The 25,101-nt window shown below is 44.2% G+C and overlaps 1 protein-coding gene across 2 annotated transcripts in view; it reads right to left on the bottom strand.

Moving 5' to 3' along the window:
• The window catches only part of Tars3 (threonyl-tRNA synthetase 3), a 49,085-nt gene that overhangs the window by 8,757 nt on the left and 15,227 nt on the right, over positions 1-25,101 (bottom strand). For both annotated transcript variants that reach the window (XM_052161267.1, XM_052161259.1), the window contains 9 exons: positions 24,627-24,691; positions 23,531-23,609; positions 22,363-22,509; positions 21,412-21,510; positions 9,555-9,721; positions 7,334-7,496; positions 2,690-2,827; positions 246-323; positions 1-61 (listed from right to left, as the gene is read on the bottom strand). In XM_052161267.1, the coding sequence (XP_052017227.1) occupies positions 1-61; positions 246-323; positions 2,690-2,827; positions 7,334-7,496; positions 9,555-9,721; positions 21,412-21,510; positions 22,363-22,509; positions 23,531-23,609; positions 24,627-24,691 (997 nt within the window). The remainder of the gene's footprint in view (positions 62-245; positions 324-2,689; positions 2,828-7,333; positions 7,497-9,554; positions 9,722-21,411; positions 21,511-22,362; positions 22,510-23,530; positions 23,610-24,626; positions 24,692-25,101) is intronic.

Consider the following 25,101-nt stretch of genomic DNA (forward strand, 5'->3'; position numbering starts at 1 on the left):
CCAGCTGAATTGTAGCACACTGATGGTATCTGCCAATAGCATCTTTAATTTTTATATCGATCTGTAAGTTAAGCAGTGCTTGCTTAGAGGCAGTTTTCATTTTTAAATAACCTCTCTCCCTCCCTTTCTTTCTCTCTCCCTTTCCCCCCTCCCTCCCTTCCTCCTTCTCTCCCTCTCCTCCCCTCTCTCTCCCCCTCCCCCCTCTCTCCCTCCCTTCCCCCCCCCCCCGCATATGCTCTACTTACTTTAGGGCCATAGAATGCTCCATCTCCTGGGTTTATTTTCCATGGTTTTCCAAATTCCACCAAGCTATTCTGCAGTTGCTATTTTAAAGGAGAGATCATTAAAACCCTTGTACTTTATCATATATTCATCTATTGGCCACACAGCTCATGAGTGTTTATACATCTTAGGTATATTCTACTTTTCTTCAGGACACACTTATTGACAGTGCAGTGGGGGAAAATCCATTTCCTCAACCTTTCCAGGGGATTCTGGAAAAGCCCTTCCTTCCAGTCAGGCCCTGTCAGTCCTACACACTGACTCTTAGCAGCTGTCTCTTGTTTGTTTCTCTGTCGCTGTGGTCAAACCATGACCAAGGCCAACTCAGGGAAGGAAACCATCTATTTCATCTTACAACTCCCAGTTAGGGTGTGCTCTTGACAGAGAGAATCCCAAGTGGACCTAACTCTGTGGGAGCAGCCTCCTTCCCTTGGGACCAAGAAAGGCCACCTGCATGGAGGCTCGTCACAGCCTTGGAAAGTCCCTCCTTGCTGTATTGTTTCTGAACGAGCAAACTGAACAAACTTAGAGAAACTGAGGCCCCGTGACAGCGACTGGAGGGTCCTGGAGCACCCAAGGCATTAAAATGCCAAAGACAGGCTGAGTTTGGAGACGAATATGAAGCAGAGGTGACTAAATCTTTGTCAGGCCTGTGGGGACCCAGGATGAGGCGGTGTAATGGGAGCGGAGGTGGCTGCAGAGACAGGGTTAAGGATGCTTTGGGGTTTTCTTTACAACTCTCAGAGACTTGTAAAGAAAACAATGACAGTGGCAGCAGCAGCCTCCAATGGTCACTTCTCTGACTCCCAGAGGGTCTCAGGTGCTCACTGTGGGAGAAGGTCAGGCCCAGCCTGTAATGCCGCATTCCTGGGAGACTTCTGCTAAACTTTAGCCACATCAATCAAAAAAGAGCAAAAATGTCAAGATTTCCAGGTCATTATCCCCATGCCAAGTCCACCCCTCCTTTAGGTCCTGTTGGGGGTTAGACTGGTATTGCTATGTATTCAGATTCTAAATACTGGTCCCCAAGATCTAGTTGCTAAATACTGACCCCCAAGATCTGGTGCAGATGAGCACATTCTCATGTATATCAAATGATGTTGTATAAACTTTGCTTGTTGATCTTCTCTAACTGTTTAAATAAAAGTGGCTACAGCCAATTACTGGGGAGAATAGAGGTGGGTGGTTTCAGTTACTAGGCTGGGAGTCCAGGGCAGGGACCACTAGAGAGAAGGAGAGGGAGAGGGAGAAAGCAGGTGGGAGAAAGGAGGTTCCACTAGGAGGAGAGGACCAGGAGCACATGCCAAGAGAAGTGCACCCTAAGGACAGACTGATGGAGCCAAAACAGCTCCCACGAGACTCAAACAGCAAGTAGTAGCCAGTCTAGCATATAGAAAAGTAGATTAGGGATAATCAGCCAGTAAGTGTGCTAAAGCTGATTAAATAAATTGCTAGAACTCAGTCTCCATTAGGGGTGGGAGGGTGGGGTGGTTGGGTTAGGGGGGTGTGAGGTGGGGTGGGTGGGTGGGGGGTGGGGAGTGGGGGTCAGGTTGTATTAAGAACTAGTAGAGTTAAATATATATATTTGTAAATATAATTTTAAAATTATAACTATAAATAATAATATAAAACATGCATTATATTAATATATAATTAAATAATTAAATAATACATACATAATAAAATATACAATATATAATTATATATTATTATACACACATATACATTAATGACACATATACATGTAAATTTATGACAAGTCTCCATAGCCCACCCAATTCTAAGTGGCTGAGTGGGAATGATGGTGACATCGACACAGACGTGACAACTGCACATGTGCATTGGCTGGCACTATATCACCATTATCCATATACATGAATTTATTTACGTTCCGCACAGCCTTATGTGGGAGGTGTTATCACCTGAACGCAGGCACCACGATCACATCTCATGCCCAGTCCTGACCCTGAGACAGCTGGCACGCATGGGCAGGGAAAATCTAAGATAGACTTGGCACCCTCTTCTTCTCTTTCTATCTCCATGTGACTCTTAGGTAAACTGAGTCAGCACCCTCGCTGGGAGAGGATCATTTAACTTTGATCCCTCATTCAGTAGACAGGGAAGAAGGGTGTAGTGAGCACACCTCTGGGGTACGTGTGAGGAGGAGACCCCATTACAGCTCAAGCCTAGGCCGTGCTTGTGCACCTCTGGCCAGCATCCATCTCCTCATAGCATGAGGGGATGCTCTTCAGATGCTGCCCCCCACTCTCCTGCCTCCTGTATGGCGCAGATGGTCACCACTGGGATGTGGTGACCGCATGGGCTAGCCACATTCCACGGTCTGCCTTCTCACTCCCGAGTCCCCAGTTTCAACCCTCGGAAGCGCAGTCTCTCATCTACTGCTTACCCGTTCAGCTTCATCCCATATCTCAATCTCTCCCAGGAAGTGCTCAGGCCTTGTTGACAGGTTTAATTGAAAGGAGAAGCCAAACGTCGAGTAAACAGACTGTAAAAAGTGCAAGCACCCCTTTATTTCTTCTTCAATCTGGAAATGAAGGCAAAACACTCAAATGGAGCAGCAATTTAAATTCATCTGTGGTATTTATAACTATAAATTATTTATGTCAAGTAGTTATTAAAACTAATTTAAAATGTTTTTAAAAAGTTTATGTGCATAGGAGCCTCTGCTGGTATGCATCTGCACCACATGATACCCAATGTTGCAGCGACCAGAAGAGGGCATCAGATCCCTTAGAAATGGAATTATAGTCATGAGTTATGATGTAAGTGCTGGGAGTGGAACCTGGGTCCTTTGCAAGAACAGCAGTGTTCTTAACCAATGAGCCATCTCTCTGGCTCCATAAAGCCTGATTGTAACACCAGGCGGTTAGCAGCTTTCATTGCTAACACTAACTATAATTTCTTTTAGACTTACACATAGGCATGTCAGTGTATCCATGCATCTACACTCTTAGTAGTTACTCTGCAGCATTGTGACCTACAGATGCCATGGTTTACAAGTTCACATGAGTGTAGAAACCCACTTCATTTACCCTGTTCCACGAACAGCATCATTACCCAAGTATTTCCTCTCTACATATTTAGGACTGCATCAGGCAAGGGTATATTTTTGCTTCAATCACTAAATATAACTTAGAAAACTCGGAAGGAAAATGAAACTATCTATTTTCACTTTCAGAGTTTTAGAGTCCTTCATGGTCCAAGACTGCCCACCACCCCTTTCCCACAGCCATCCTGAGAGATGGCTGACATCTTGCCTTCTCTGTCACTCCTGAAGGAGATTTTTCTCTAGATTGGGAATTCTGGGTTACCAGTGTTTTCTATTAGTCCTTGAAAAGGTCTGGACTGCATTTTTTTCTCCTGTGAAATAACTATTTTCTCCTCTCTGCCTTCCATTTTCTGTCCTTTCCCCCCTCAGATTAAACTCACATCTTAGCATAGACTTCTCTGGGTGTGGCCTGTCTGGACCACACTTGGCTTCTTGACAGGTGGTTTGTGTCTTTTAATGGATCTGACAAGTCCTTGGCCACCATGTAACACCTCCTTCCCTGTCCTTGCAGGGGATGATCACGTGGAGGTCAGTCACGGCTGGTCCCTTCCCCAGGTTCAATTCTGCCTTTCAGATTCTATTTTTGTTTTGGATTTTTTGTTTGTTTGTTTTTTAAGATTTAGTTTATTTATTATATGTAAGTACACTGTAGCTGTCTTCAGACACTTCAGAAGAGGAAGTTAGATCTTGTTACGGATGGCTGTGAACCACCATGTGGTTGCTGGGATTTGAACTCAGGACCTTCGGAAAGGCAGTCAGTGCTCTTAACTGCTGAGCCCAGCCCCAGATTCTATTTTTGTATCTATATTTTTTTTCCTGTCTCCTCTGTTCTACTCATAAATCCAATTGCTAAGCTTTTATTTTGGTTTTTAGTTACACATTTCAATAAAAATTTTCTACTTAGTTCTTCACTATAATCTTTATTTCTTCTTGGCAATTTTCCCTTTTCTGAGTCTTGGGATGGTTTTCATTGGTGTGAAATGGTTTTGTAACTAACTGTTCCTGGAAACATTCTTACAATGGCTGCCTTAACATCTTTGTCATGGGGCTGGAGAGATGGCTGAAGCTGTGTTCCCAGCACCCACATCGGGAAGCTCACACCTGCCTTTAACTCTGTCAGATGCCTTCTACTGGCTCGCTCTCTCCCTCCCTCCCCATCCCCCCCCCAACTAGAAATAATTTTAAATCTTGAAGACCTTTGTCAGACAATGCTAACATGGTGGTCGTCTCAGGGTCACTGTTCAAGGGTTAGCCTTTTCTTTCTAGACGAGATTCCCCTGGTTGTTGGAACAATGAACGGTTTTAGTTGCTGAGTTCCGGGCATTTAGGATACGATCTGGGATCAGAGCATTGCTTTGACTGCTTTCATTGGCACTGCTCCAGGCTGGTCACCGCCCTGTGGATATGGGTGGAGTTTCTTCTTCAGGACCCTAAGGATAAAAGGGCTCAGCTCTGCTGCCCACTGGCTTGGAAGCTCTGGCCCTTCTCAGCAGCACTGGGCAAGGTCGCACCGTCTGCAAGGGAAACCCCTCCATTTTCCTTTCTAATCTGGAAGTTTGCTTATTTCTCTCTGGCTTATTTCATCAGGAGACTTTCCAGCATAATAGTTACTGATTGAAGCAATGAGAAGTGGCATCCTTGCCTGGCTATTCAGAAGTTCACTAGGTTAAGGAAATTCTCTGCCTTTTTCTTAGAATTTTCAATGAGAAATGAATATTGGGGTTTTCCTGATGCTTTTCCAGCCTCTGCCAATACAGTAATTATCAAAACATGCCTTCTTTTTTATTTTATGTATATGAGTGTTTTGCTTGCATGAATGTCTGTGCATCGTGTGCATGCAATATGTATAGAAGCCATAAGAGTGTGTCGGGGCCACTGGAACTGGAGTAGGATGGTTGGGAGACGCTGTGTGGATGCTGAGGACCTAACCTGTGTTCTCAGCTTGAACAAGAACAGCAAGTGCTCCTGACCGCTGAGCCATCTCTTCAGCACCAAGGTAGGTTTCCTTCTTCCATTCGGATGATGTGGTAAATCACAACGGTTCATTTTGTTAGATTAAACCTGTATCTAGTATTATATATCTTCCATTTGTGGGACACGGCTGACCTGGTTAGGATGCATTGTCTTTCTGTGCTATATTTAAATCAATCTTTTCTAGACATGTCTTTGTCATGTCTTGTTGCAGAGCCCTGAAAGCCTCCTAGGAGGAGTTGGCAATGACTTCTTTCTCTTCAGTTTTTATTTCTTCAGATTTCATTTCAGATCCTCTCTTCATTTCTTTCAGTATCTGCAGGATTCATCAGTTAAACTAACATTGGACCAAAACTGTATATGTAGGAAGATTTTAGTTTTCAGCTTAATTTCTGAGGTGGTCACAAGACTTCTACTTGAATAAAGACTGGTAGTTTTCATTTTTCAAAGATTTGTCTACTTTATTTGACAAGTTTATTGGCATGTTTTTCATAAATATGCCTGAAGTGTGTGACAATGGACTTCAGGAAACTGTTTTCCCTCAGTCTGACTGAAAGCTTACCCATCTGGTTGATCCTTTCAGAGAGCCAGCTTTGGGTTTTGTTGGCATTCTTTGATTTTTCTGTTTCACTGAGTTTATCTTAATGATTTCCATGTTAACATTGTCAATGCAGCAACTTAAATGGAGGACAGGCCTTTGGTTCATTGTTCTCAATGCTAATCTGCAGCTTCTGGGACTGTGCCCGCCAGAGCATCCTGGCAAGGAGACCGCAGAGGACAAGGCTGCCTCACCTCTTGACTTTTGGAACAGGGTTAGGATTCAAGAGCTCCTTCCAGGGTCCACCCCATGGCATGACCTCCTCCAGGAAGGCTCTGCCGCCTCAGGTTTCTACCACCTCCCAGGAGCAGCACCGGCTGGGTGCTTCAGGAACAAACTTGAGGAGGGGTTTAAGAACCAGTCGGCAAGCCTTACATATCCACATCACAGTCCATCACTGAGGGAAGTCATGGCAGGGACCTGGAGGCAGAAACTAAAACAGGACGTGGAGGGTGCTGCTTCCTGGCTTGCTCCTCAGAGAGTGCCTGCTTCTAATAGCATCAGGACCATCGTCCCACGGATTGCTCTGCCCACAGTGAGGTGGGCCTTCCCACACTAATCACCGATTTGGAAAACACACCACAGGCTTGCCTGCAGGTCAGTCTGGTAAGGTCTCAGTTAAGGTCCCCTCATCCAGACTGACCAGGCGGGTGTCAAGGAGAAATCGAAACTAGACAGCACACTAATTTTCACTACATTTTCTCTCTTTGGCTTACACCTGATATAACTGGCCCTTTCCCTTTTTCTAGTTCCCTAAGTAGAAGCTGGGGTGCCGTAAACATCCATGAAGACATCATTTTATGGCACCACATAATTTGTGGTACGTGTGTTTTTATCCACATTGTATGTTTTCTAATTTTATTTTGGATTTCTCCTTAACCCAGGGGTCACTTAGAAGCATGTTGTTTAGTTCCCAAATAGATTTCTGATATTGGTTTTTACAGTAATTTTCAGCAGTCACAAAGCATTCTATTTTATCAAATCCTTAAACTTTCCCAAGACTTGTTGTACATTTCAGCATTTCCTGGCACACACCCATGCGCATGTTCCACAGTAGCAGTCAAGTCAAACAGTCTGCAGTGTCTGACAGTCACCTCTGCATAACAATTTTCATTTTAAATGAAAAGATAAAACTGTAAATTCCAGGCAATATATTGAAAACAAACAGCACAAGCTCCCTTGAAATATCTCACATGTGGAACTTGAGTCTCTATAGTAAGGCAAGGGAAACAATAGACCAGGAAATGACCGACCTCTTAACCAGAGAATCAGTAAAGGCTCCGCTCAGTGAATGTGCAGAGACAAGGGCACCTCCTGTGTCACAGCAGCTGGACAACGAGTCTGAGCTCTGAGCGTGCAGTTCCCCCCCACCCCCCCGTCCTGCCCCTGCTCCCTCCCCCACCCTTGCCTACCTGCTCCACCATGCAGAAGATGTGCGCATCGTCCTGCTGGAAGCGCCTCACGCGGGTTAAACCACTTAAGGTTCCTGACAGCTCATTTCTGTGAAGAACTCCAAAATCAGCAAATCTAACAGGCATTTCCCTCCAGGATCGTGGGCGGTGTGCAAACATTAAACTACAAAAGACACGGGAACAGACTTTACCTGATGGACAGAAAATGGATCATCTAAATACTAAGAAACTAAATTTCAAGATGTGGGTCTTAGATCAACAGGAATTTTTTTTTTAGTGATTCTTTTTTATTTATCTTTCTGCCAGCAGGGATCAAACTTTTTGCTTCCCACAGTAAGGATGTACCATTTACAACTGACAACCCTAGCCTTCTTCTGTTTCCGAGGTGGTGCCCCCGACAGGGCGGATCCAGCAACATCCAGCATAATCCACAGCTCTGTTGTTGGTATAAATGACCATCCACCTATATGTCTCGTGCTCCTCTGAGCTCCACGATGGAACAGGCTTTCTCCTAATGACTTCTAGCTCCAGGCGTGAAAAATGCTCAGCTAAGGATCCCAGCAGAAGGAGAGATCAGCTTTCCATAGAAAACACTCTGGCTCCTCTACTTCACCCATCGAGCCACTGTGTTCCCAGCTGCCTATTCCAGAGCAGAAAGATACAAAACTGCAGTCTCTGCTTTCACACAGCTTCCTTAGAGTTGAAAACCCAGGCTGCAGCTTGAAAGGGTACTTACTGGGGAAGGATCCCGAGAGATTAATAACACGTCTGAGAATGTGGGCACAAGCTGGGCCTCATTTTGTTTGAAGAGGATGGAGATTAGCCTGCTTTTACAATGTTAGAGTTGCAAACAATTCTAATTTTTTTCATCTTTCTTTAAAAAAGAAGAAGCCTTCTCTGAATGTACAGAGATTTGTTTTAATAGCTGGCTTCTAATGCCAATTTACTAGAAATTGTGTATGTCGCTAAGAAAAACAAAAACAAAAACAAAAACCCACGGGGTAGTGGTGGCACATGCCTTTAATCCCAGAACTTGGGAGGCAGAGGCAGGTGGATTTCTGAGTTCAAGGCCAGCCTGGTCTACAGAGTGAGTTCCAGGACAACCAGGGCTACACAGAGAAACCCTGTCTTGAAACAAAAGAAAACAAAAAAACCAAAACAAAAACAAAACCCCCCAAAAACAACCCTATAAGTGGTGTGTGTGTGTGTGTGTGTGTGTGTGTGTGTATGTAAGATTGAGTCTGTTCATTCCTATCTGTAAAATATATTTATCTTAGAATGTTAAATTTGCGTGCTAACTTTGTAATAATTACAATCTCTCTTGGACTTCAAAACAGCACTGATTGTAGGACATACCTTTATTTTAGGTGCCACTAAGAAAGAAAACTTTGTGTGTGTACGTGTAGTATGTGTATACACATGTGTGTGGGTGCATATGCCCACGAGTTACGTGGGGAGCCAGAGGTTGATAATGTTGGGTGTGTTCTTTTATCACAGACCAGCTTAGTCATTGTTAATCTAGTTTTTGAGAACAGGAGCTCTCAAGGAGACTGTAGCTCACTGATTGGCCAACTACTCTGCCAACAACTACCCCTTCCCTACCCCAGGGTACTGAGACCACTGCAGGCATGCGTCACTCACTAGGCATACATTTTTATGTTGGTACAAGGACCACGAGTCTAGGTTCTCAGGATTGCACAGCAAGGACCCCCTGGGCCATGTCCCTCGCCCCAGGCAATAGATTCTGATTTATGTCGTGGTATAATATGAACATACCACCAATTCTAAGGTATCACAACTAGGAGACATTGAAATGTGTAGGAAAAGGTACTCCCAGAACCACCCATCATTCGGGACTTTGTGAATCTTATTATAATCATCCAAATAGTATGTAGGAATTAACTATCCTTTGAACATGTGTATAATTAGGAAGACAAATATAACGATCTATAAAGTTGACACACACTATTACCCTCTGAGAAGCATAGCTAACATTCCCTGCTTGCCAAAGACGAGGCACATTTTAAAAAGGAGTTCTGTTCCGTAGAACCCGGTAACGTGGTCACTGTCTCTAGAATTAAAAGACACAGTAAGATGATTAACAGCTCCCACTCTTCCCATTACAGGAAATCACTTTTCAAAAGCTAAGCGACAACATCAACAGCTGATGCTGATGAGTGCTATGCACACGTGCAGGGTCCCCTTCATGCTCAGTACTCACCAGTGTCCTGGACAGTTCATGGGTTTGAGGGCGAAAGTGTCCTTCTCCACGTCGAAGGTGAACATGTTGTTACTGTAATGCTGCCAGTGGCCCGAAGTTTCCCAGAGTTTACTGTTGTACATGTTAGGAGAGAGCACTTCTGTGAAGTTACGCTTGTGATATTCCTCCTTGAAGACAAGCATGGTTGGTGTCTGTTAGAGCGCACCTCCAAGCAGACAGATACCACGAGCCACTATATTAAAACCTAAGACTAAGTCATCTGTTGATTCATGTTTCCTCAGGTTCAGGTGACAGGTTTATGAGTGGCAGTTCTGTAGAGTATGAACTAGGTAAACTTTTCATTAGTATATTTCACAGCACAGCACAGGCCTGCCCTTTGGATATGAAGTATCCCCTATAAAGCTCAGGTGTTGCAGGGTCAGCCCACAGCTGCTGGATTCGAGCACTGAGAGGTGAGGGGCTGTGACTTCAGCGGTGGATTAATTCACACTTGCTGTCCCAGTTTGATGCTACTGTGGGGAGGTGAAGGAAACGTTCAGGGGCGGGGCCTATCTGGAGGAAGCAGATCCTGGGAATGTCTCCTTGGGGACTGAATCTTCTGATTCTGGTCCCCTGCATCTCTCTGTTTTCTCTTCTGACTGTTGGGAGGTGAGTGGCATTGTTCCTCCAGACCCTCTTTGCATGATCCCCTGCCTCAGCACAGTCCTCACACAGGGAGCCAACTAGTAGATGACACCTCTGACATTGTGAGCCTTAGTGCAACCTTCTTCTTTACAACTGTTTCAGTTATCTTATAGAAAAAAAAATCAAACTGATACAAGTAGTAGAGGCACAAATGTTTCAGTGCTTTCCAATTTAGTAACTGAAATTTGGTACACATTGTATCACATTTCATTATAACTAAAAACTTGAAAAAATGTTCTATGTTCTGAACAAATGATAGCACTTTTTCTTCTATGTTTTGGAAGACCTTATACTTTTATAATTTGTAAGTCCAAATGCCATGTTTCGTGTTATATTATTGATCTATTTCATTTTAAGTAGAAACAATACTGAGAGTTTTAATTTACAACATATTAAGTAGTTGGCATCTACTAAGTCAGAGGAGTTTCTCCAGCCTACAAACAGCTTCCTTCATTAAATCCATGGGGAGAAGAGAGGAGAACTCCCTAAGTATTTCAAAATTTTTATTTTTATTTTTAAATTTCAACATATCAATTTGGTTATTACTTAGATTCTCTTAACTCACTTGTAAATAATTTAATGAATACATGGTACAAATCTAGACCACCATATTTCAAACAAGCTAAAAATATTTCTCACAAATTACAAAACCAAAAAACCAAAACAGCAACAATAACAAAAACCCCACTTTTATGGTAGAAAGAGCTGTTCCTGCTGCTTTTTTTTTTCAAGACAGGGTTTCTCTGTATAGCCCTGGCTGTCCTAGAACTCACTCTGTAGACCAGGCTGGCCTCCAACTCAGAAATCTGCCTGCCTCTGCCTCCCAGAGTGCTGGGATTATACCGCCTGGCTTCCTGCTACTTTTCTGCAGAGCACCTTTCCCAGTATGCTGGTGGACACCTTTCCCAGTATGCTGGTGGACACCTTTCCCAGTATGCTGGTGGACACCTTCCCCAGTATGCTGGTGGACACCTTTCCCAGTATGCTGGTGGACACCTTCCCCAGTATGCTGGTGGACACCTTTCCCAGTATGCTGGTGGACACCTTTCCCAGTATGCTGGTGGACACCTTTCCAGTATGCTGGTGGACACCTTCCCCAGTATGCTGGTGGACACCTTTCCCAGTATGCTGGTGGATACCCTGGACCTCAGCTACCCAGCAAAGCACTTACTCATCCTTCATGTGTCCAAATTAGAAATTCTTGACAAAGCTATACATCATACGAATGGTGGCAATCATTTGATGGTTATGACAGATGGTTCTATGCATTCAGATCAAGAATGATCTTGGAATGGAAGGGTTTGTGTGTGTGCAGGCACATGTGAGTATGTACTGTGTTTATTAGAGAGCTCTTCTAAAGCTAAGGAGATGTTAAAACACATATCCATGCTGAACACACTCACATTAGATGTTAATATTTTATTAAGGCATTTAGAAAATTATGTCAAATTGCTCCTGAATAAACTTTTGTGTTGTTTCCTCAAATTCACAAACTGAAACATTAATTATAAAAGATAGCATTAGGAAGGGAGGCCTTGGGCAGCAGATCGGGCTTTAATACCATGAAGGTATTAAAGAATCAGCATCCCTGTCTAAGGGGGCCCTGGTATCTTTCTGCCTTGTGACCTGAAGAAGGCAGCAGTCTGCAACCCAGAAGCAGACCCTCAACGGCCTGACTGTGTTGGGGCACTATCTGAGTCTTCTAACCCTTGGACTGTGAGACTTATTATTTATAAGTCACTAAATATCTAGGACTTAATTATTACCACACAAGACAAACTAAGATATTTTCCTAAGAGGCAAAGCATCAATAGATACCACATTTATTTAGGGATGAACCTTTTATTGTTGTTTCAATAGGGTTTTGCTAAGTAACCCAGGATAGCCCTCAAATTCATAATCTTCCTTGCCTCAGACTCCCAGATTTGTACCATTAAGCCTGAAAATCAACAGATACTACATTTTTAATATAAAATACACAAACATCTATAATATGTATCTTTCTATATTGTAACATACATATAATATATACTCACATATAGATAGAGCAAATTCAAAGTACTACCAATTGATACATCCCAATGAAAGCAAAATGACAGTTGATTACATCGTTTTCTACATGTTTGAACTTTCAAAAGGAAAAGTTGAGGGAAAATATGTCAGACACTATGCTATCAATTTCTCAAAAGCACAGAAAGGCAATCACTGGGAAGGAACAGAGCAGTGCCCATGACCCAGCTGTCTTAGTTAGGCTTTCTATTACTGTGACATCATCAAAAGCAAGTTGGGGAGGAAAGGGTTAATCTGGCTTACACTTCTACATCATGGTCCATCATTGAAGGAAGTCAGGACAGAAACTCAAACAGAGCAGGAACCTGGAGGCAGGAGCTGATGCAGAGGCAACGGAGGGGTGCTGCTTCCTGGCTGGCTCCTCATATCTTGTCTGGCCTACTTTCTTATAGAACCCAGGACCTCCAGCCCAGGAATGGCCCCACCCACAATGGGCTGGGCCCTCCCCATCAATCAGTATTTAAGAAAATGCCCTACAGTCTTTCTTACAGTTCCACTTTAATGGAGGTGTTTTCTTGAGAGATTCCCTCCTCTCAGATGACTTAGCCCGTGTCAAATTGACATAAAACTATGCAGCACATCAGCACTACTGGTGATCCAGCGGTGTGCCTCCATCGGGTCTTCTGAAGAATCTTGATAACTGACTGAGTATTGTAAACCACTTTTGCCTCCTGAAGTATCTGTCATAGCTCTCTACCTGTGCCTTGTGACCTGGTCCCTCAAAACACATCTCAGTGACCCCTGGGTATCAGTACCATCAGAAAGGCCTTCACGTAGCTAAAGCAATTCTACATCAATAACTCCTTCTCAAAGTCCCACTAAAATAGTTATAAAGTTGTGTGTATCTGTGTGTGTGTGTGTGTGTGTGTGTGTGTGATGTCAACTCATGTGTGCAGTCCCACACTAGTAGTGGCTGAACCCACAATTCAGATATGTTGTAAGCCTACGATGACCCTGCAATGACACAGTGGTTGATGAGACTGTGAGGAGCCAAACACCACCATCCAAGCAGAGGATGAAGAGGGTGCTGAGAGGCCTGAGGGGTGTTGGCTGGCCATGCTCGCTGACACCTCCTTCCTACCCAGGCCCATTCAACCATGGTGGCCAATTCTTTGTCAGCTTGACTCCGTTAAGGGGTGCTCAGATGTTACACTACTTTGGGGTGCATCAGAGAAAGTGTTTATGGATGAGAGAGCATTTGAAGTTGTAGACTGATTAAGCAGACCAGGATATGGGTGGGCACCATTCAACCCACTGGGCATGTGACAAGGACAAACCAGTGAGGAAGGTGGCATCTGCTTCTGTTGGCCCCGACTGCCTACAAGGCTGGTATAAGCCAGTCTTCTGCCCTTGGACTTGGGTTTACGTCGTTACAGTCTGAGCAGCAATCCACACAGTGAGCTTCTTCTGTATATCCCATTGGTCAGTTTCTCTGGGGAATCCTAACTACTCTTCTAATTTCTGGCTTGGTTGAGCACAGAGAAACTCTGAAGACTCCAAGGACAGCAGAGGGAAGGGAGCTGGAGTGCTTGGCCTCCTTCCCTGCTCTCCTCTGCCTTGAGCTTCTGCTGGTCCTGATGCTGGTCTCCACTTAAGTCCTATCCTGTGGCTTTCAGCTCTCTGGGCATTATGACCTCTGCAAACCTAACAGTGAGGATGAAGGCACCCCCTAGGGTCATCCTTGTGTGCTCCGCCATCCATCCTTAGTTCCTGCTGACTAAATCTCCTGCATCGCTATTTCCTTTACGAGACTCTTTTCAGCTGAACCATTGAGTGCATCACCCAGGACCCTCTCCAAATGGGAAGGAAGTATCCTGAGACTTTACAAGTCTACAAAGAAGTCCACTGACTCTGTAAGCAAAGAGTGCAACAGGCTCTAGGTGAGTTAGTCTGATGCTTCTCCTCTCCCACAAGGTCATGCTACAATGAGCCAGGCATATCTGGAAATTCAAAACACATGACTAATAAGACTCACAAAGGGACCCTCAAACTGGAAAGAATGCAAAAATAATAATCTCTAAGAATGGAAAATAGTGTTTTAAAGTTCAACCTAATTTGCCATGAGAACCTGAAATGACTCTCCTAGGTACTTGCCAAAGTAAATGAGAAACTCTCATTCAAAAACCTGTATATGAATATTTATAGCAAATTATTTACAATTGCCCAAACCTGAAAACAAAACAAATGTCCAAATGGCCCTCCACTGGGAGAAAGATGAATAAGATGTGGTGTGTCTGAACAGTGGAATGCCTTTCAGCAGAAAAGGAGTAGACCTGAAAAACCTAGGCAGATACATCTGCAAAATGTGTCACTTTTAAAACGTCATACAGTTATAATCCCATGTATTCACTAGAAGTTTATAGACAGAGATTGAATCCACTGAGTTTGCCTAAGATTGAGGGTGGGTGGGCAGAGTTCAGCTCAAAATGGGTAGCAAGAAGGAATTGCTGGAGATGATGAAACTGTTCTTTATCCTGATGATGGGGTGCTAAGACCATTTTACATGTTATCAAAAAAAGTGCACACTTCACTGCATGAATGTTAAAATAAAAAGGTAAGAAGGGTGAGGGAAGAGGCAGTGGATGGATGGACTCCAAGATGCAAGGAAGAATTGTACAGAAGGGACACTGCATCACTGTTTCTGTGTGATCCATTGTCTTCACAGTTGGTAGTCAACATAAGCAAAGGTCATTTTATCTCAGAAAGTTGGAGTTTCCCTTGTGTCTGGAAGCATCTGCCCACCCAGCCCATCTGGCTCCCTGAATGAGCTTCCACAGAAGTGCAGCTCCGGCTCAGAGGGAACAGGCCCTGCCCACACTGCTTCTGCAAAGGCTCTCTGTACGTCCTGCCACACATCCCTAGCTCCCCACCCTCACCTGGGCAGACAAGGACTCAGGAGTAAGCCAGAGGCTGTTGCTACTGGACCAACAAATAGTCCAAGAGGCAGCCTGTCATCTCCTGAACAGTGACTCACAAAAAACAGAGGCTCACAAAGAGGCTCAGGAAAATGAAGGCAGAAGCAGGCAAATGCAGGGGAGTGAAAGGCACAATACTCCTCTTACAAAAGATACAGTGTAAGTAAAGAAACAGGAAGAAGCAAAAAAATACTATGTAAATGACAGCATATGAGAGCTGCTTTGCCTATATTAATAATAATACATACTTTCAGAACATCTGTAAAAGGTCAAATATCCTTTGATTTCACTTCTGAGCAACACCAGAAAGTAGAGCAGTGGTGCCAGACACTGTGGAGGGAAGAGCGACCTCACCACCTCAGTGTTTAGTGAGTCCATAATTTCGATTTGGAATCATGACAAAACCCTGAAGAGTTTAAGTTTTATAAGAGGAAAGGAAGTCTGCCGTTGGCTGGTGATGGCTGTACCCCAATATAAACATGGTCAATGAGAAGGAGCCATAAGCTTAAAATGTCTTTTTTAAAAAAAGATTTATTTATTTATTATATGTTAGTACACTGTAGCTGTTTTCAGACACACCAGAAAAGGGCATCAGATCTCCTTACAATGGTTGTGCGCCACCATGTGGTTGCTGAGATTTGAACTCGGGACCTCTGGAAGAGCAGTCAGTGCTCTTAACCGCTGAGCCATCTCTCCAGACCTTAAAATGTCTTAATTGTCAGAATTGATGCTATGTATATTTTACCACAAAACAACCTTATTGAGCTACACCTTATATGAGAGAAAGTTCACCAGTTTTAAGTATATAATTTAATAATGTTTAGAGGTTGCTTTCTCACCCAGGATCTTATTCCTTTTAGACAAAGAAGGGTCTACTGGGCAAATGCAATGCCCATTCTTTTACAAGCTGGTACTTTCTGTCACTATTAAGAAGGCTGAGAATATCACATTGCATGCTACTGAATAGAAATACCTTTCCATTTCTCTTTGATACACAACTAGGGGAAGAATTGATTGGTTATATTATGTTACATAACTAGAAAAGGTGAATGGTCTTACTATGTTAGCTACTTGCTTAGTTTTTAGGAAAATTGCCAAACTGGGCTGGCAAGATGACTCAGTGAGTAAAGTATTTGTCATACAAGTCTACTGACCTTGGTTTGACCACTAAAGCATCCCCCCCCCCCTTAAAAAAAAGCTGGAGGCAGTGGTGAACATCTGTAATCCCAGCATCCCTACAATAAGGTGGGAGATGGAGGCTGGAGAATGGCCCAGAGCTTGAGGACCAGATAGCCTGGCATGCAGAGCAGCTGGAAGAAAAGAGCTGCTGTGGGGTTTAGTAGGTATGGCTCCCATAGTCCCATGTGTGAAGGCTTGGCCCGTAGGCAGGGACACAGTTAAGTGGTATGGCCTTGTTGGAGTAGGTGTGGCCTTGGAAGGAAGTGATCTTGCAGGGGCAGGCTTTGAGGTCTCCCATGCTCAAGCTATGCCCAGTGTGGCACACAGTCTGCTTAAGCTGCCTGTGAGTCAAGATGTAGAACTCTCAGCTCCTAGCACCACGTCTACCTGTGTGCTGCCATGTTTCCCACCGTGAAGATAATGGACTGAATCTCTGAATCTTTAAGCCAGCCCCAATTAAATACTTTCCTTTTTACGAGTTGCTGTGGTCATGGTGTCTCTTCACAGCAATGAAACCCTAACTCCGACCGTAGCCCGCAGAGGTTCTCTCTCATTCTGTCAGATGCCTGTTGTTTCATGGGCTGTTTTCTTCACTCCACAGAAGCTTTCCAGTTTCACCAGGCCGCGCTTGTCAGTCGCTGGCCTGACTTCCCAGTGGCTGGACTCTTGCTTGGGAACTCCTTACCCTAGATTCCTGTCTGGCAGTTTCAGTTCTGGGCTTTATGCTCTGATCCATTTGGAGTTGAGTTTTATGCAGGCTAAGAGACAGGGCTCTAGCATCATTTTTCTACACGTAGACATCTAGTTTTACCTTTGTGTTGCAGATGTTATCTTTCCTCCACTGTGTATTTGTGATATTTTTGCATGGACTTAAATCTAGGGTTTTGTTCTATTGCATTGATTTATGTATCTATTTTTTTGTGTGCCAGTACCATGGTTAAGTTTTTTGTTTTGCTTGTTTGAGACAGGGTCTCATTATATACAGCTGACTGGCCTCACATTCACAGGGGTCCATGCCTCTGCCTCCACGGTGGCATGTGCCATCCATCATGTTTTTATTATCATTACTGTGGCTTTGCAGTAAAAGCTGAAATCAGGTATGGTAGTGCATTACATAATTACTCTTTTGGCTTGAGATTGCTCTGGCTATCTGGTATCTTTTGTGTTTCTGTGTGAACTTTAAAATTGATTTTTCTATTTCTGTTAAGAGTAGGGATTTTAATTGGGATTGAATTAAATGTATAGATTTTTTTTGGTAGGACAGTCATTTTCATATTATCAACTCTAGCAATACATGAACATGGGAGATCTTTCCATTACAAATCCAAGGATCTTGACTCAAAATAAAAATAAGTAATTCAGTCAATTTCTATGACTCACTCCAGGCACACAAAAGAGTAAAGTATGAAAAAAAAACCCCAAGTTTTACCTGTGTGTGATGGTATGCATCTTTAATACTCAGAAATAGGAAAGTGAGGCAGGAGGATTGTAAGTCTGAGACTAGGCTGGATGTGACAAGACTGTGTCTCAAGACCAATCTAAAATAAATAAAAATACTCATGACCTAGCAATTCTATCTTTAGAAAATATCAAAGGACAAAATTGCAGTGATTCAGTTATCTTAAATGGTTTTCCTTTCGACTCCAGTACTGAGCCACACTTCATTCCCTATAGAAGAGCAGGTACCCTGGCAGCTCAGGCAAAGGACGAAGAAAGACTGAAGGAGGAAACAACAGTCAGAAGGGAAGCTCATCTCAAAGCCGTTTTCCTCACCAGGAGTGGACAGGAGACAGGAAACAACTGAGGAGATAAACTTGGCTATTTCACATTACTTCACCTAAGAATGAACACAGAGGGAAATGCCACTCTACGCCAACAGAAAATGGCCTCTTTAAGGAATTTGCCTACTCTCTCTCTGATCCTGATCTCTCTGAAGGTGGGGTAAATAGCAAGCTGTCAGCTTGATGATAAACTTCAGCACGGTTGACTCCATCTGACTTAGAAGCATAGTCCAAACAACTGTCTTGTGATTTGTATTTACCAAAAGTGAGCAGTCTGTGCACTAAAGAACAAGAGCATTCATGGTGGACGGTGTACACCATCTCTAAACTAGACGCAACCTAAACACCTACCAGAGAATGAAATGGACTCTCATGTATTGGACTCACAAAACTGAGCACCTGAAGTAACACCCCCAACCCCTATCATACCACCACACCTTGATTGAATCTCAGAGACAATGCTGGAAAAGAAAGCAATACAAAGCAAGTGCTGTGCGGCTCCACTTGCACGAAACTTATGGCAGGTAAAAGCTAATCTGTGTTGACAGATGACAGCACAGGGAAAACCACGTTGGGGCAGAGACAACGGGGAGAAGCCAGGATCGCTACAGCCTGGTCTCCGTCAAGTACCTCCTACCCTCCCCCGCCCTTTCTGGAAGGAACTCTCTACTGTATCCTTTTCCCCTGTCATCTTTTCATAATGTGGGGTAATAGGGGAGTGTTCAGGAGGGGTCTCGTATCTTCTGCTCACAGGTCTAAAGACAGAGAGGGAATGTACTTGCTACCAAGGACCCTCATCTGCACTTGGACCAGGCCTTATGGGACACTCACTGGTGTATCAACCAGATGAGAGTTGGAATAGTTTGCTCCCCAGTGGCAGAACAAAGGAGAGGGACAGAGCCGACTTTGTTTCAGTCTTCTGGAGCTCATGAGAGACACAGAGCCATCAGCCTGTATAATGGAGACTCAGAGAACCACATCCTCCTAACAGGATGAAAGCAAACTATATTGATCACATTAGGCCATGACCAAAAGTAGCTTGGAGAGAAAAGAGTTAATCTGATCTTATAACTCTCAGGTCATAGTCCATCACCAAGGGAAGTCAGGGTAGGAACTCAAGGCAGGAACTGAAGGAGTGCTGCTTACTGGCTTGCTCAGCCTGCTTTCTTGTAGAACCTAAGACCTACCCAGAGAGGCCACCATTCACAGTGGGCTGGGACCTCCCTCCCACATCAATCAACCAAGAAAATGCCCACAACAGGCTAATCCGATGGAGGCATTTTCTCTGTTGAGGTTCCCTCTTCCCAGATGACTCCAGCTTGTGTTGAGTTGATAAATAAATAAGCTGGGACATTAAATAATCATTTTCCATCTTGGCAGAGGGCGAACATCTACTGGAAGAAAGCATCATTCTCTATAATTATTCTATACATTATATATGCCACAAAATTAGAAAATTATTAAAGGAGAAAAGAATTAATATGACATGACTGAAAATTAGGAAAACTAGCTGGGGTTTCTGGGCATGGTGGTGCTTGCTGTAACCTCAGCACTTGGGCACTGGAGCAGGAAAATCAGGAATCCAGACATCAGTGGATACATAGCAAGTTCAAGGTTAGCCTGGGTTACATGAGCCCCTTAAAAAAAAAGCAAGTTGAAAAACAAACATAAAGAAGTAGCTGAGGTCATTGGAAGTTCTTTCATGCATCATAAAACCAATTACTTCATACAAGGGACTCTGGGAATTTAAGGGGCTCAGCCCTTACCTTAGCATTAGAGACCACTGGGATTCTAAAGTTAAATGCTCTCCAATGCAGCAACCCACAGTCAGGCCTTGGCCTGATGAGCAGCCATGGCTGTGTCATATCTAGAAAAGATAAGAGAGCCCTTTAAGGCCACCATAAAGGCCTTCTTTTTATTCTCCACCATCCATACCAAATCTGGAGTTTCAGGTACCAGATTGTGCTGATGCCAGAAAATAGCCCAAGACAACAGCAGCGAGCGGCCACTGTCACCCGCCAAGCAGCGAGCGACCACTGTCACCCGCCAGTCTCCAGAAGTGTCACTGACTCTCAGGCCTCACTCCCCTGCCCCTGTTCTACTGCCTCGCAGTGGCTGTCCTTAATGGAAGGAACGCAGACTGGGAGCTAGTCCACAGAGGTTGACCTCCACCTCCAGAGGGACAGTGCAAGAAGGGAAGGAAGGGAAGGAAGGAAGGGCTGCAGCCACAGCGACGACCCAGCACATTCCACGGATGCCTCTTTTCTCAGAAGCTCCTGAAGAAAGCCATCCCTTGAACAGGAGTTAGGGAGAAATGAGCACAGAAGATGAGCCCAGAGAAGAAGATCTGAGACAGGAAGAGAGAACCCAGAGTGAAGAACGCAGCAGGAGGAGGTGCTAAGAAAGACATCACAAGAATCTAATCACAAAGGTAAGTCTGGGCAGAGGTGGCAGATGTGAAGAATAAATGTACTGTGCCAACTGGAACAGCTATAGGGAGCACAGCGGCCTTTGGAGAGGGTCTGAGAACATAGAACTCAGGCAGCAAAACAAGAACACCTCACCTGCTACTGGGTATATTCTGGGGAATGCACTGGGGAGCATTTGATTGTGAGAAGATTAGAGTCTCCACACAAACTAAGAAAGCCACAGGAACTGAGTCCTATGGGACCGTGAGGCTGCCCACAATAGCCCGGCCCACACACTCTTAAGGGATCACTATAGACACATAGTGTGCTGTTGACTGAAACGCCACCCCATTACAGTTACACACTACAAGGCTGTAACTGCCACAGGAAAGACTAAACAGCTCCAGCAGCTCGAGTGGCCCACCTCTGAACAGTGTCTTCATGGTCCTAACCCGCAACACTACACATGCTTAGGCATGGCTACAGCCTACTCCTGGAGATGTCGAGTACCTGGTGGCTCTGTAGTGAGCACAAGGCAGCAGAGCCGTTGGCCATCATTGAGAAGCAGTGCCCCTCAGAGCAGCACTCTCTGTCCTGGAAGGGCTACTCGGCAGATCGTTACTGCTCCACATCTTAGACAATGTCCAGGTTTTATGAAATTCAAGAAAATAAACCAACTCCATGTCACTAGCATTTTGTTGTTAGTTCCAAAATTCTTATATTACTAAAATTTAAGGGAAACATTATTGTTTATGAGCAAAGATGGTAAGATGTAGAAAGTGGACAAATAAGAATAAAACCGCTTTAGGAAGGAACTTACTCGTATGAAGTCCATAAGTGTATTGTAAATGAACGCTCCTCTCGGGAGGAAAAAACAGCTTCCAGGGCTCAGATCATGGAAGAAGAAAAGTTCTTGTTCCTAGACAGAAACAATGATTGCGTTTTAAACTTCATCCCTTGCTTGATATTATCACACCTGGAGTGACAGTCATAAAATGTCTATCCTCCTCTCATCTACCCCTAGGCACCCCAAGTCCCTCAGGGCCTGTGTAGATCTCTAGTGTATGTAATATGATAGCACGTGTAAGATTATTACTCATATTCATGATTACTTAGCCTGGTGCTTGGCTTTTCTGTCATCTTTTGTTACTCACTACGAATTTCTTTTTAGTGTAAATCCGTAGCTAATTGAGCAAAGTGTTCTTCATACGTCTAGAATGTAGGTCTCACATGGGAGCAACATGGCAGGTGAGAAAGAAAAGCCCATTGCAGAAGGCAGGCTTCCAGGGATGGGACCTTCCATGGTGTCACCCGAGAGCACCCTGTGCATGGGGTGTCTCCTAGCAACCCTGCCACCTGCTCCTCAAGACAGATGTGGATGGTTTTGCAAACGAATGCCTCATCCATCCTGTGGCGCAGCTCGGTCCTGGGATGGAGAACAGAATCTTAGGGAAGATTTCTTTCAAATCTTATTCTCTTTGTCCACACACTGCTGCCTCCTAAATATATAGCACATCATCAAGTAGGAACAAATGTTATTAATAACTTATATCATGATAAAAATAAACTCTCACAAAAAGATTTTAAAACTCTGGCAAAAGATAAAGGAAGCTGGTTAGAAGACATTAATTCAGAGTGTGGGCATGGAAGACGTCAACAGCCAGCAGTGAGTGTTAACAGAACAGCACACAAGAGAGGAGGAAACATTGTGAGGTTTTGTTCTGTGCGGTGCACAAAGCACGCCTGTGTGGTGAGGTGCAGGCGGGCGTACCTTCCCGATCTTCCTGTGGTCCCGGCTCTTGGCTTCCTCTTGGAATTTCTCCCAGTCTTTCATCATTTTGCTGTCAGGAAAGGATATCCCATAGATCCTCTGCAATGTCTCCATCTCAGGGTTGCCTTCCCAATATGTTGAGGAGTTCTAAACATCAACAAGATACTGGTTTAAAAGAAAATTCTAACCTTTAGCAGCAAAACTAGTCTTCAACATGAATGCAGGCTTCCTATCATAATATCCACAATGCTTAGTTACAGATTCCTTTGTAGTGTCTGGAAGAGTCTTAACATGAGTCTTGAGAAAACTTAACATTCAAATTTTAGCAATGACCACCAAATCGGGTAGAATCTGCTGTGGATTCTAGGAGTGAAGTGGCAGGGGGCAGGGAGCAGGAGGCAGGGGGCAGGGGGCAGGGGGCAGGGGGCAGGGGGCAGGGGGCAGGGGGCAGGGGGCAGGGGGAAAGGGGCAGGGGGCAAGGGCAGGCAAGATTGAGGAGCAGCTGCGATCACCAAGCTGGAACCAGAAAAGGCAAGAGGTTCATGTCATGCTCTGATCTATGGCTTGTGGTGATGAGCATCAGTGGGGGTCGTATAACTAAAACCTTGAGAAACAAAGGTCCAGAAAGGTTGGGACCTCAAAGTCAGCCCGTTCCTTATGACTGCAGGCACAGTGCTCACATGTATGTGAAACTTGTGAATACAGGGGAACATCTAAATAAGGAACACTAATTAAAAACCAAATGGAAGGTGAGAGAAATGGCCCAGTAGTTAAGAGCATTTGCAGCTCTTGCACAGGCTCTGAGTTCAGTTCCTAGCATCCACATCCGGCAGTAACTTCAGGGGATTTGACACTTCTGGCCTCTGCAAGGAGGAACACACACACACACACACACACACACATACACACACACACAAGTACAAAGTAAAGATAAATCTTTAAGAAATGGACATATAAAAAGATGCATTATAGTATTTAAAATAAGATTAAGTAACAATTAAAAGCTATATAGTGTTTTAATTACCAAAATTCTAAAACACATTACTTTTAGTGAAATAAATACAAAGTGTTTTAAAATACCACCATGTTCAGACTGTAGAAGACATGAGTAAAGTCTCTTATCTAATTTACCTTGTTAGTTGTATTTATAAATTTAAAAAATTCTTACCTTGAAAATCTTTATGGCTTTAATTTTTCCAGTGTGTCTTACATGGGGGCCTTTACAAAGGTCAATTAATGGGCCACACCTATAATGAAAGATTTAAGACATGTCCAGACATAGTTATAGCTTTTTGGACTGTTCACTATAAATGCTATTATATTGTCCCACTTAGCAATAACTATCAAATTGACCCAGCCTAGAGTCACCTGAAAGAGCATCTTAATTGAGTAATTGTCTTTATCAGGTTGGTCAGTGGACACATCAGTGAAGGGTTGTCTTGATTTTCATATTAACATAGGAGTGCCCAGCCCAGCGGGGCGAGCACCTTTGTGGGCAGGTGGCTGTGGGCCATGTGAGAGGGTGTGAGAGGCTAGCAGAGAGCACGCCAGAACAAGAGATGCTTGCCTGCCTGCCTGCCTTCCTCCTCCTTCCCTCCCTCCCTCCCTCCCTCCCTCCCTCCCTCCCTCCCTCCCTCCCTTCCTCCCTCCCTTCCTTCCTTCCCTTTCTCCCTCCCTCCCTTCTTCCTTCTTTGCTTCCTTTTGTATTTGTTTGTGACAAGGTCTCTTTATGTAGTCCTGGCTGCTTTGGGCCTAGATGTGCAGGCCGGGCTGGCCTTGAACTCACAGAGCTCTGCCTGCGTCTCTCCCTTCTGCTCCGTGTCTGCTTCAAGCTCCTGTCTAGGCTCCTGTCCTTACTTTCCTCAGTGACCGACTCTGACTCACAGATGTAAGCCAAGTAAGCCACTCCCCCCTCTAACTTGCTGCTGCTTGGAGTTTTTTTTATCACAGGAACAGAAAAATGACCAGGACACATATTTTTAAGTGAAAGGTTGCACTTTTCTATATGTATGGGACAAGCTTTAATTTAGGGTCCAGGAGGGAAGCAACCCGTCTAGCCTCAGATCACAGATCATTCTCTTTGTGCAAACTCAAACACCACAAAAGATCTGAAGACACTATGTATGTGACGACACCCATTTTTAACCGGTCTCATCACTGTGATAAACCAGAAGGCCAATCTCTGTCCCCATCAGGACTCAGGGCAGCTGCAGTTGAGCTTCAAGTCCCCTCTGAGCCCTGCTTCAAAGCTGACACACACTAACCTGTAAACAGTGGTCGTCGGCGTGTCGACTTTCTCCTTCAGAATCCGGCACTTAAATTTATTGTACTACAAAGAAAATGTTTACACACTATTACACAAATGTTTTCATGGGAAAGCTGCTCTTTCAAAGCAGCTCTGATAAGTTGTCTACTCTGTTCAAGGTGTGGGGACACTGGGAACATGCTGTGCTCACAGCCAAGAGTCACACTGCCCAGCAGGAGACCCCAGAATCACATGGCTGGTGAGCGCTCACATAGGACCATGCAGTGAGTAAAAGACACAGGGCCTCAGAGGCGGAATGCACAGGTGTTTATTGGTTATGTGTTCAAAACTACACCTCTGCTTTACTTTTAAAGTGCAGCTGCCGTGTGGCTCAAGGTTATACGCCTAGCTCACATCCCAGTGGACAGCACTCTTCTAGAAGACCCCATTTTAACTATATAAAATAAATACAGCTCTTGGGAGTATTACCATTA

Source organism: Apodemus sylvaticus, chromosome 1 (assembly GCF_947179515.1).
Source record: "Apodemus sylvaticus chromosome 1, mApoSyl1.1, whole genome shotgun sequence".
In the NCBI taxonomy this organism is placed as follows: Eukaryota; Metazoa; Chordata; class Mammalia; order Rodentia; family Muridae; genus Apodemus; species Apodemus sylvaticus.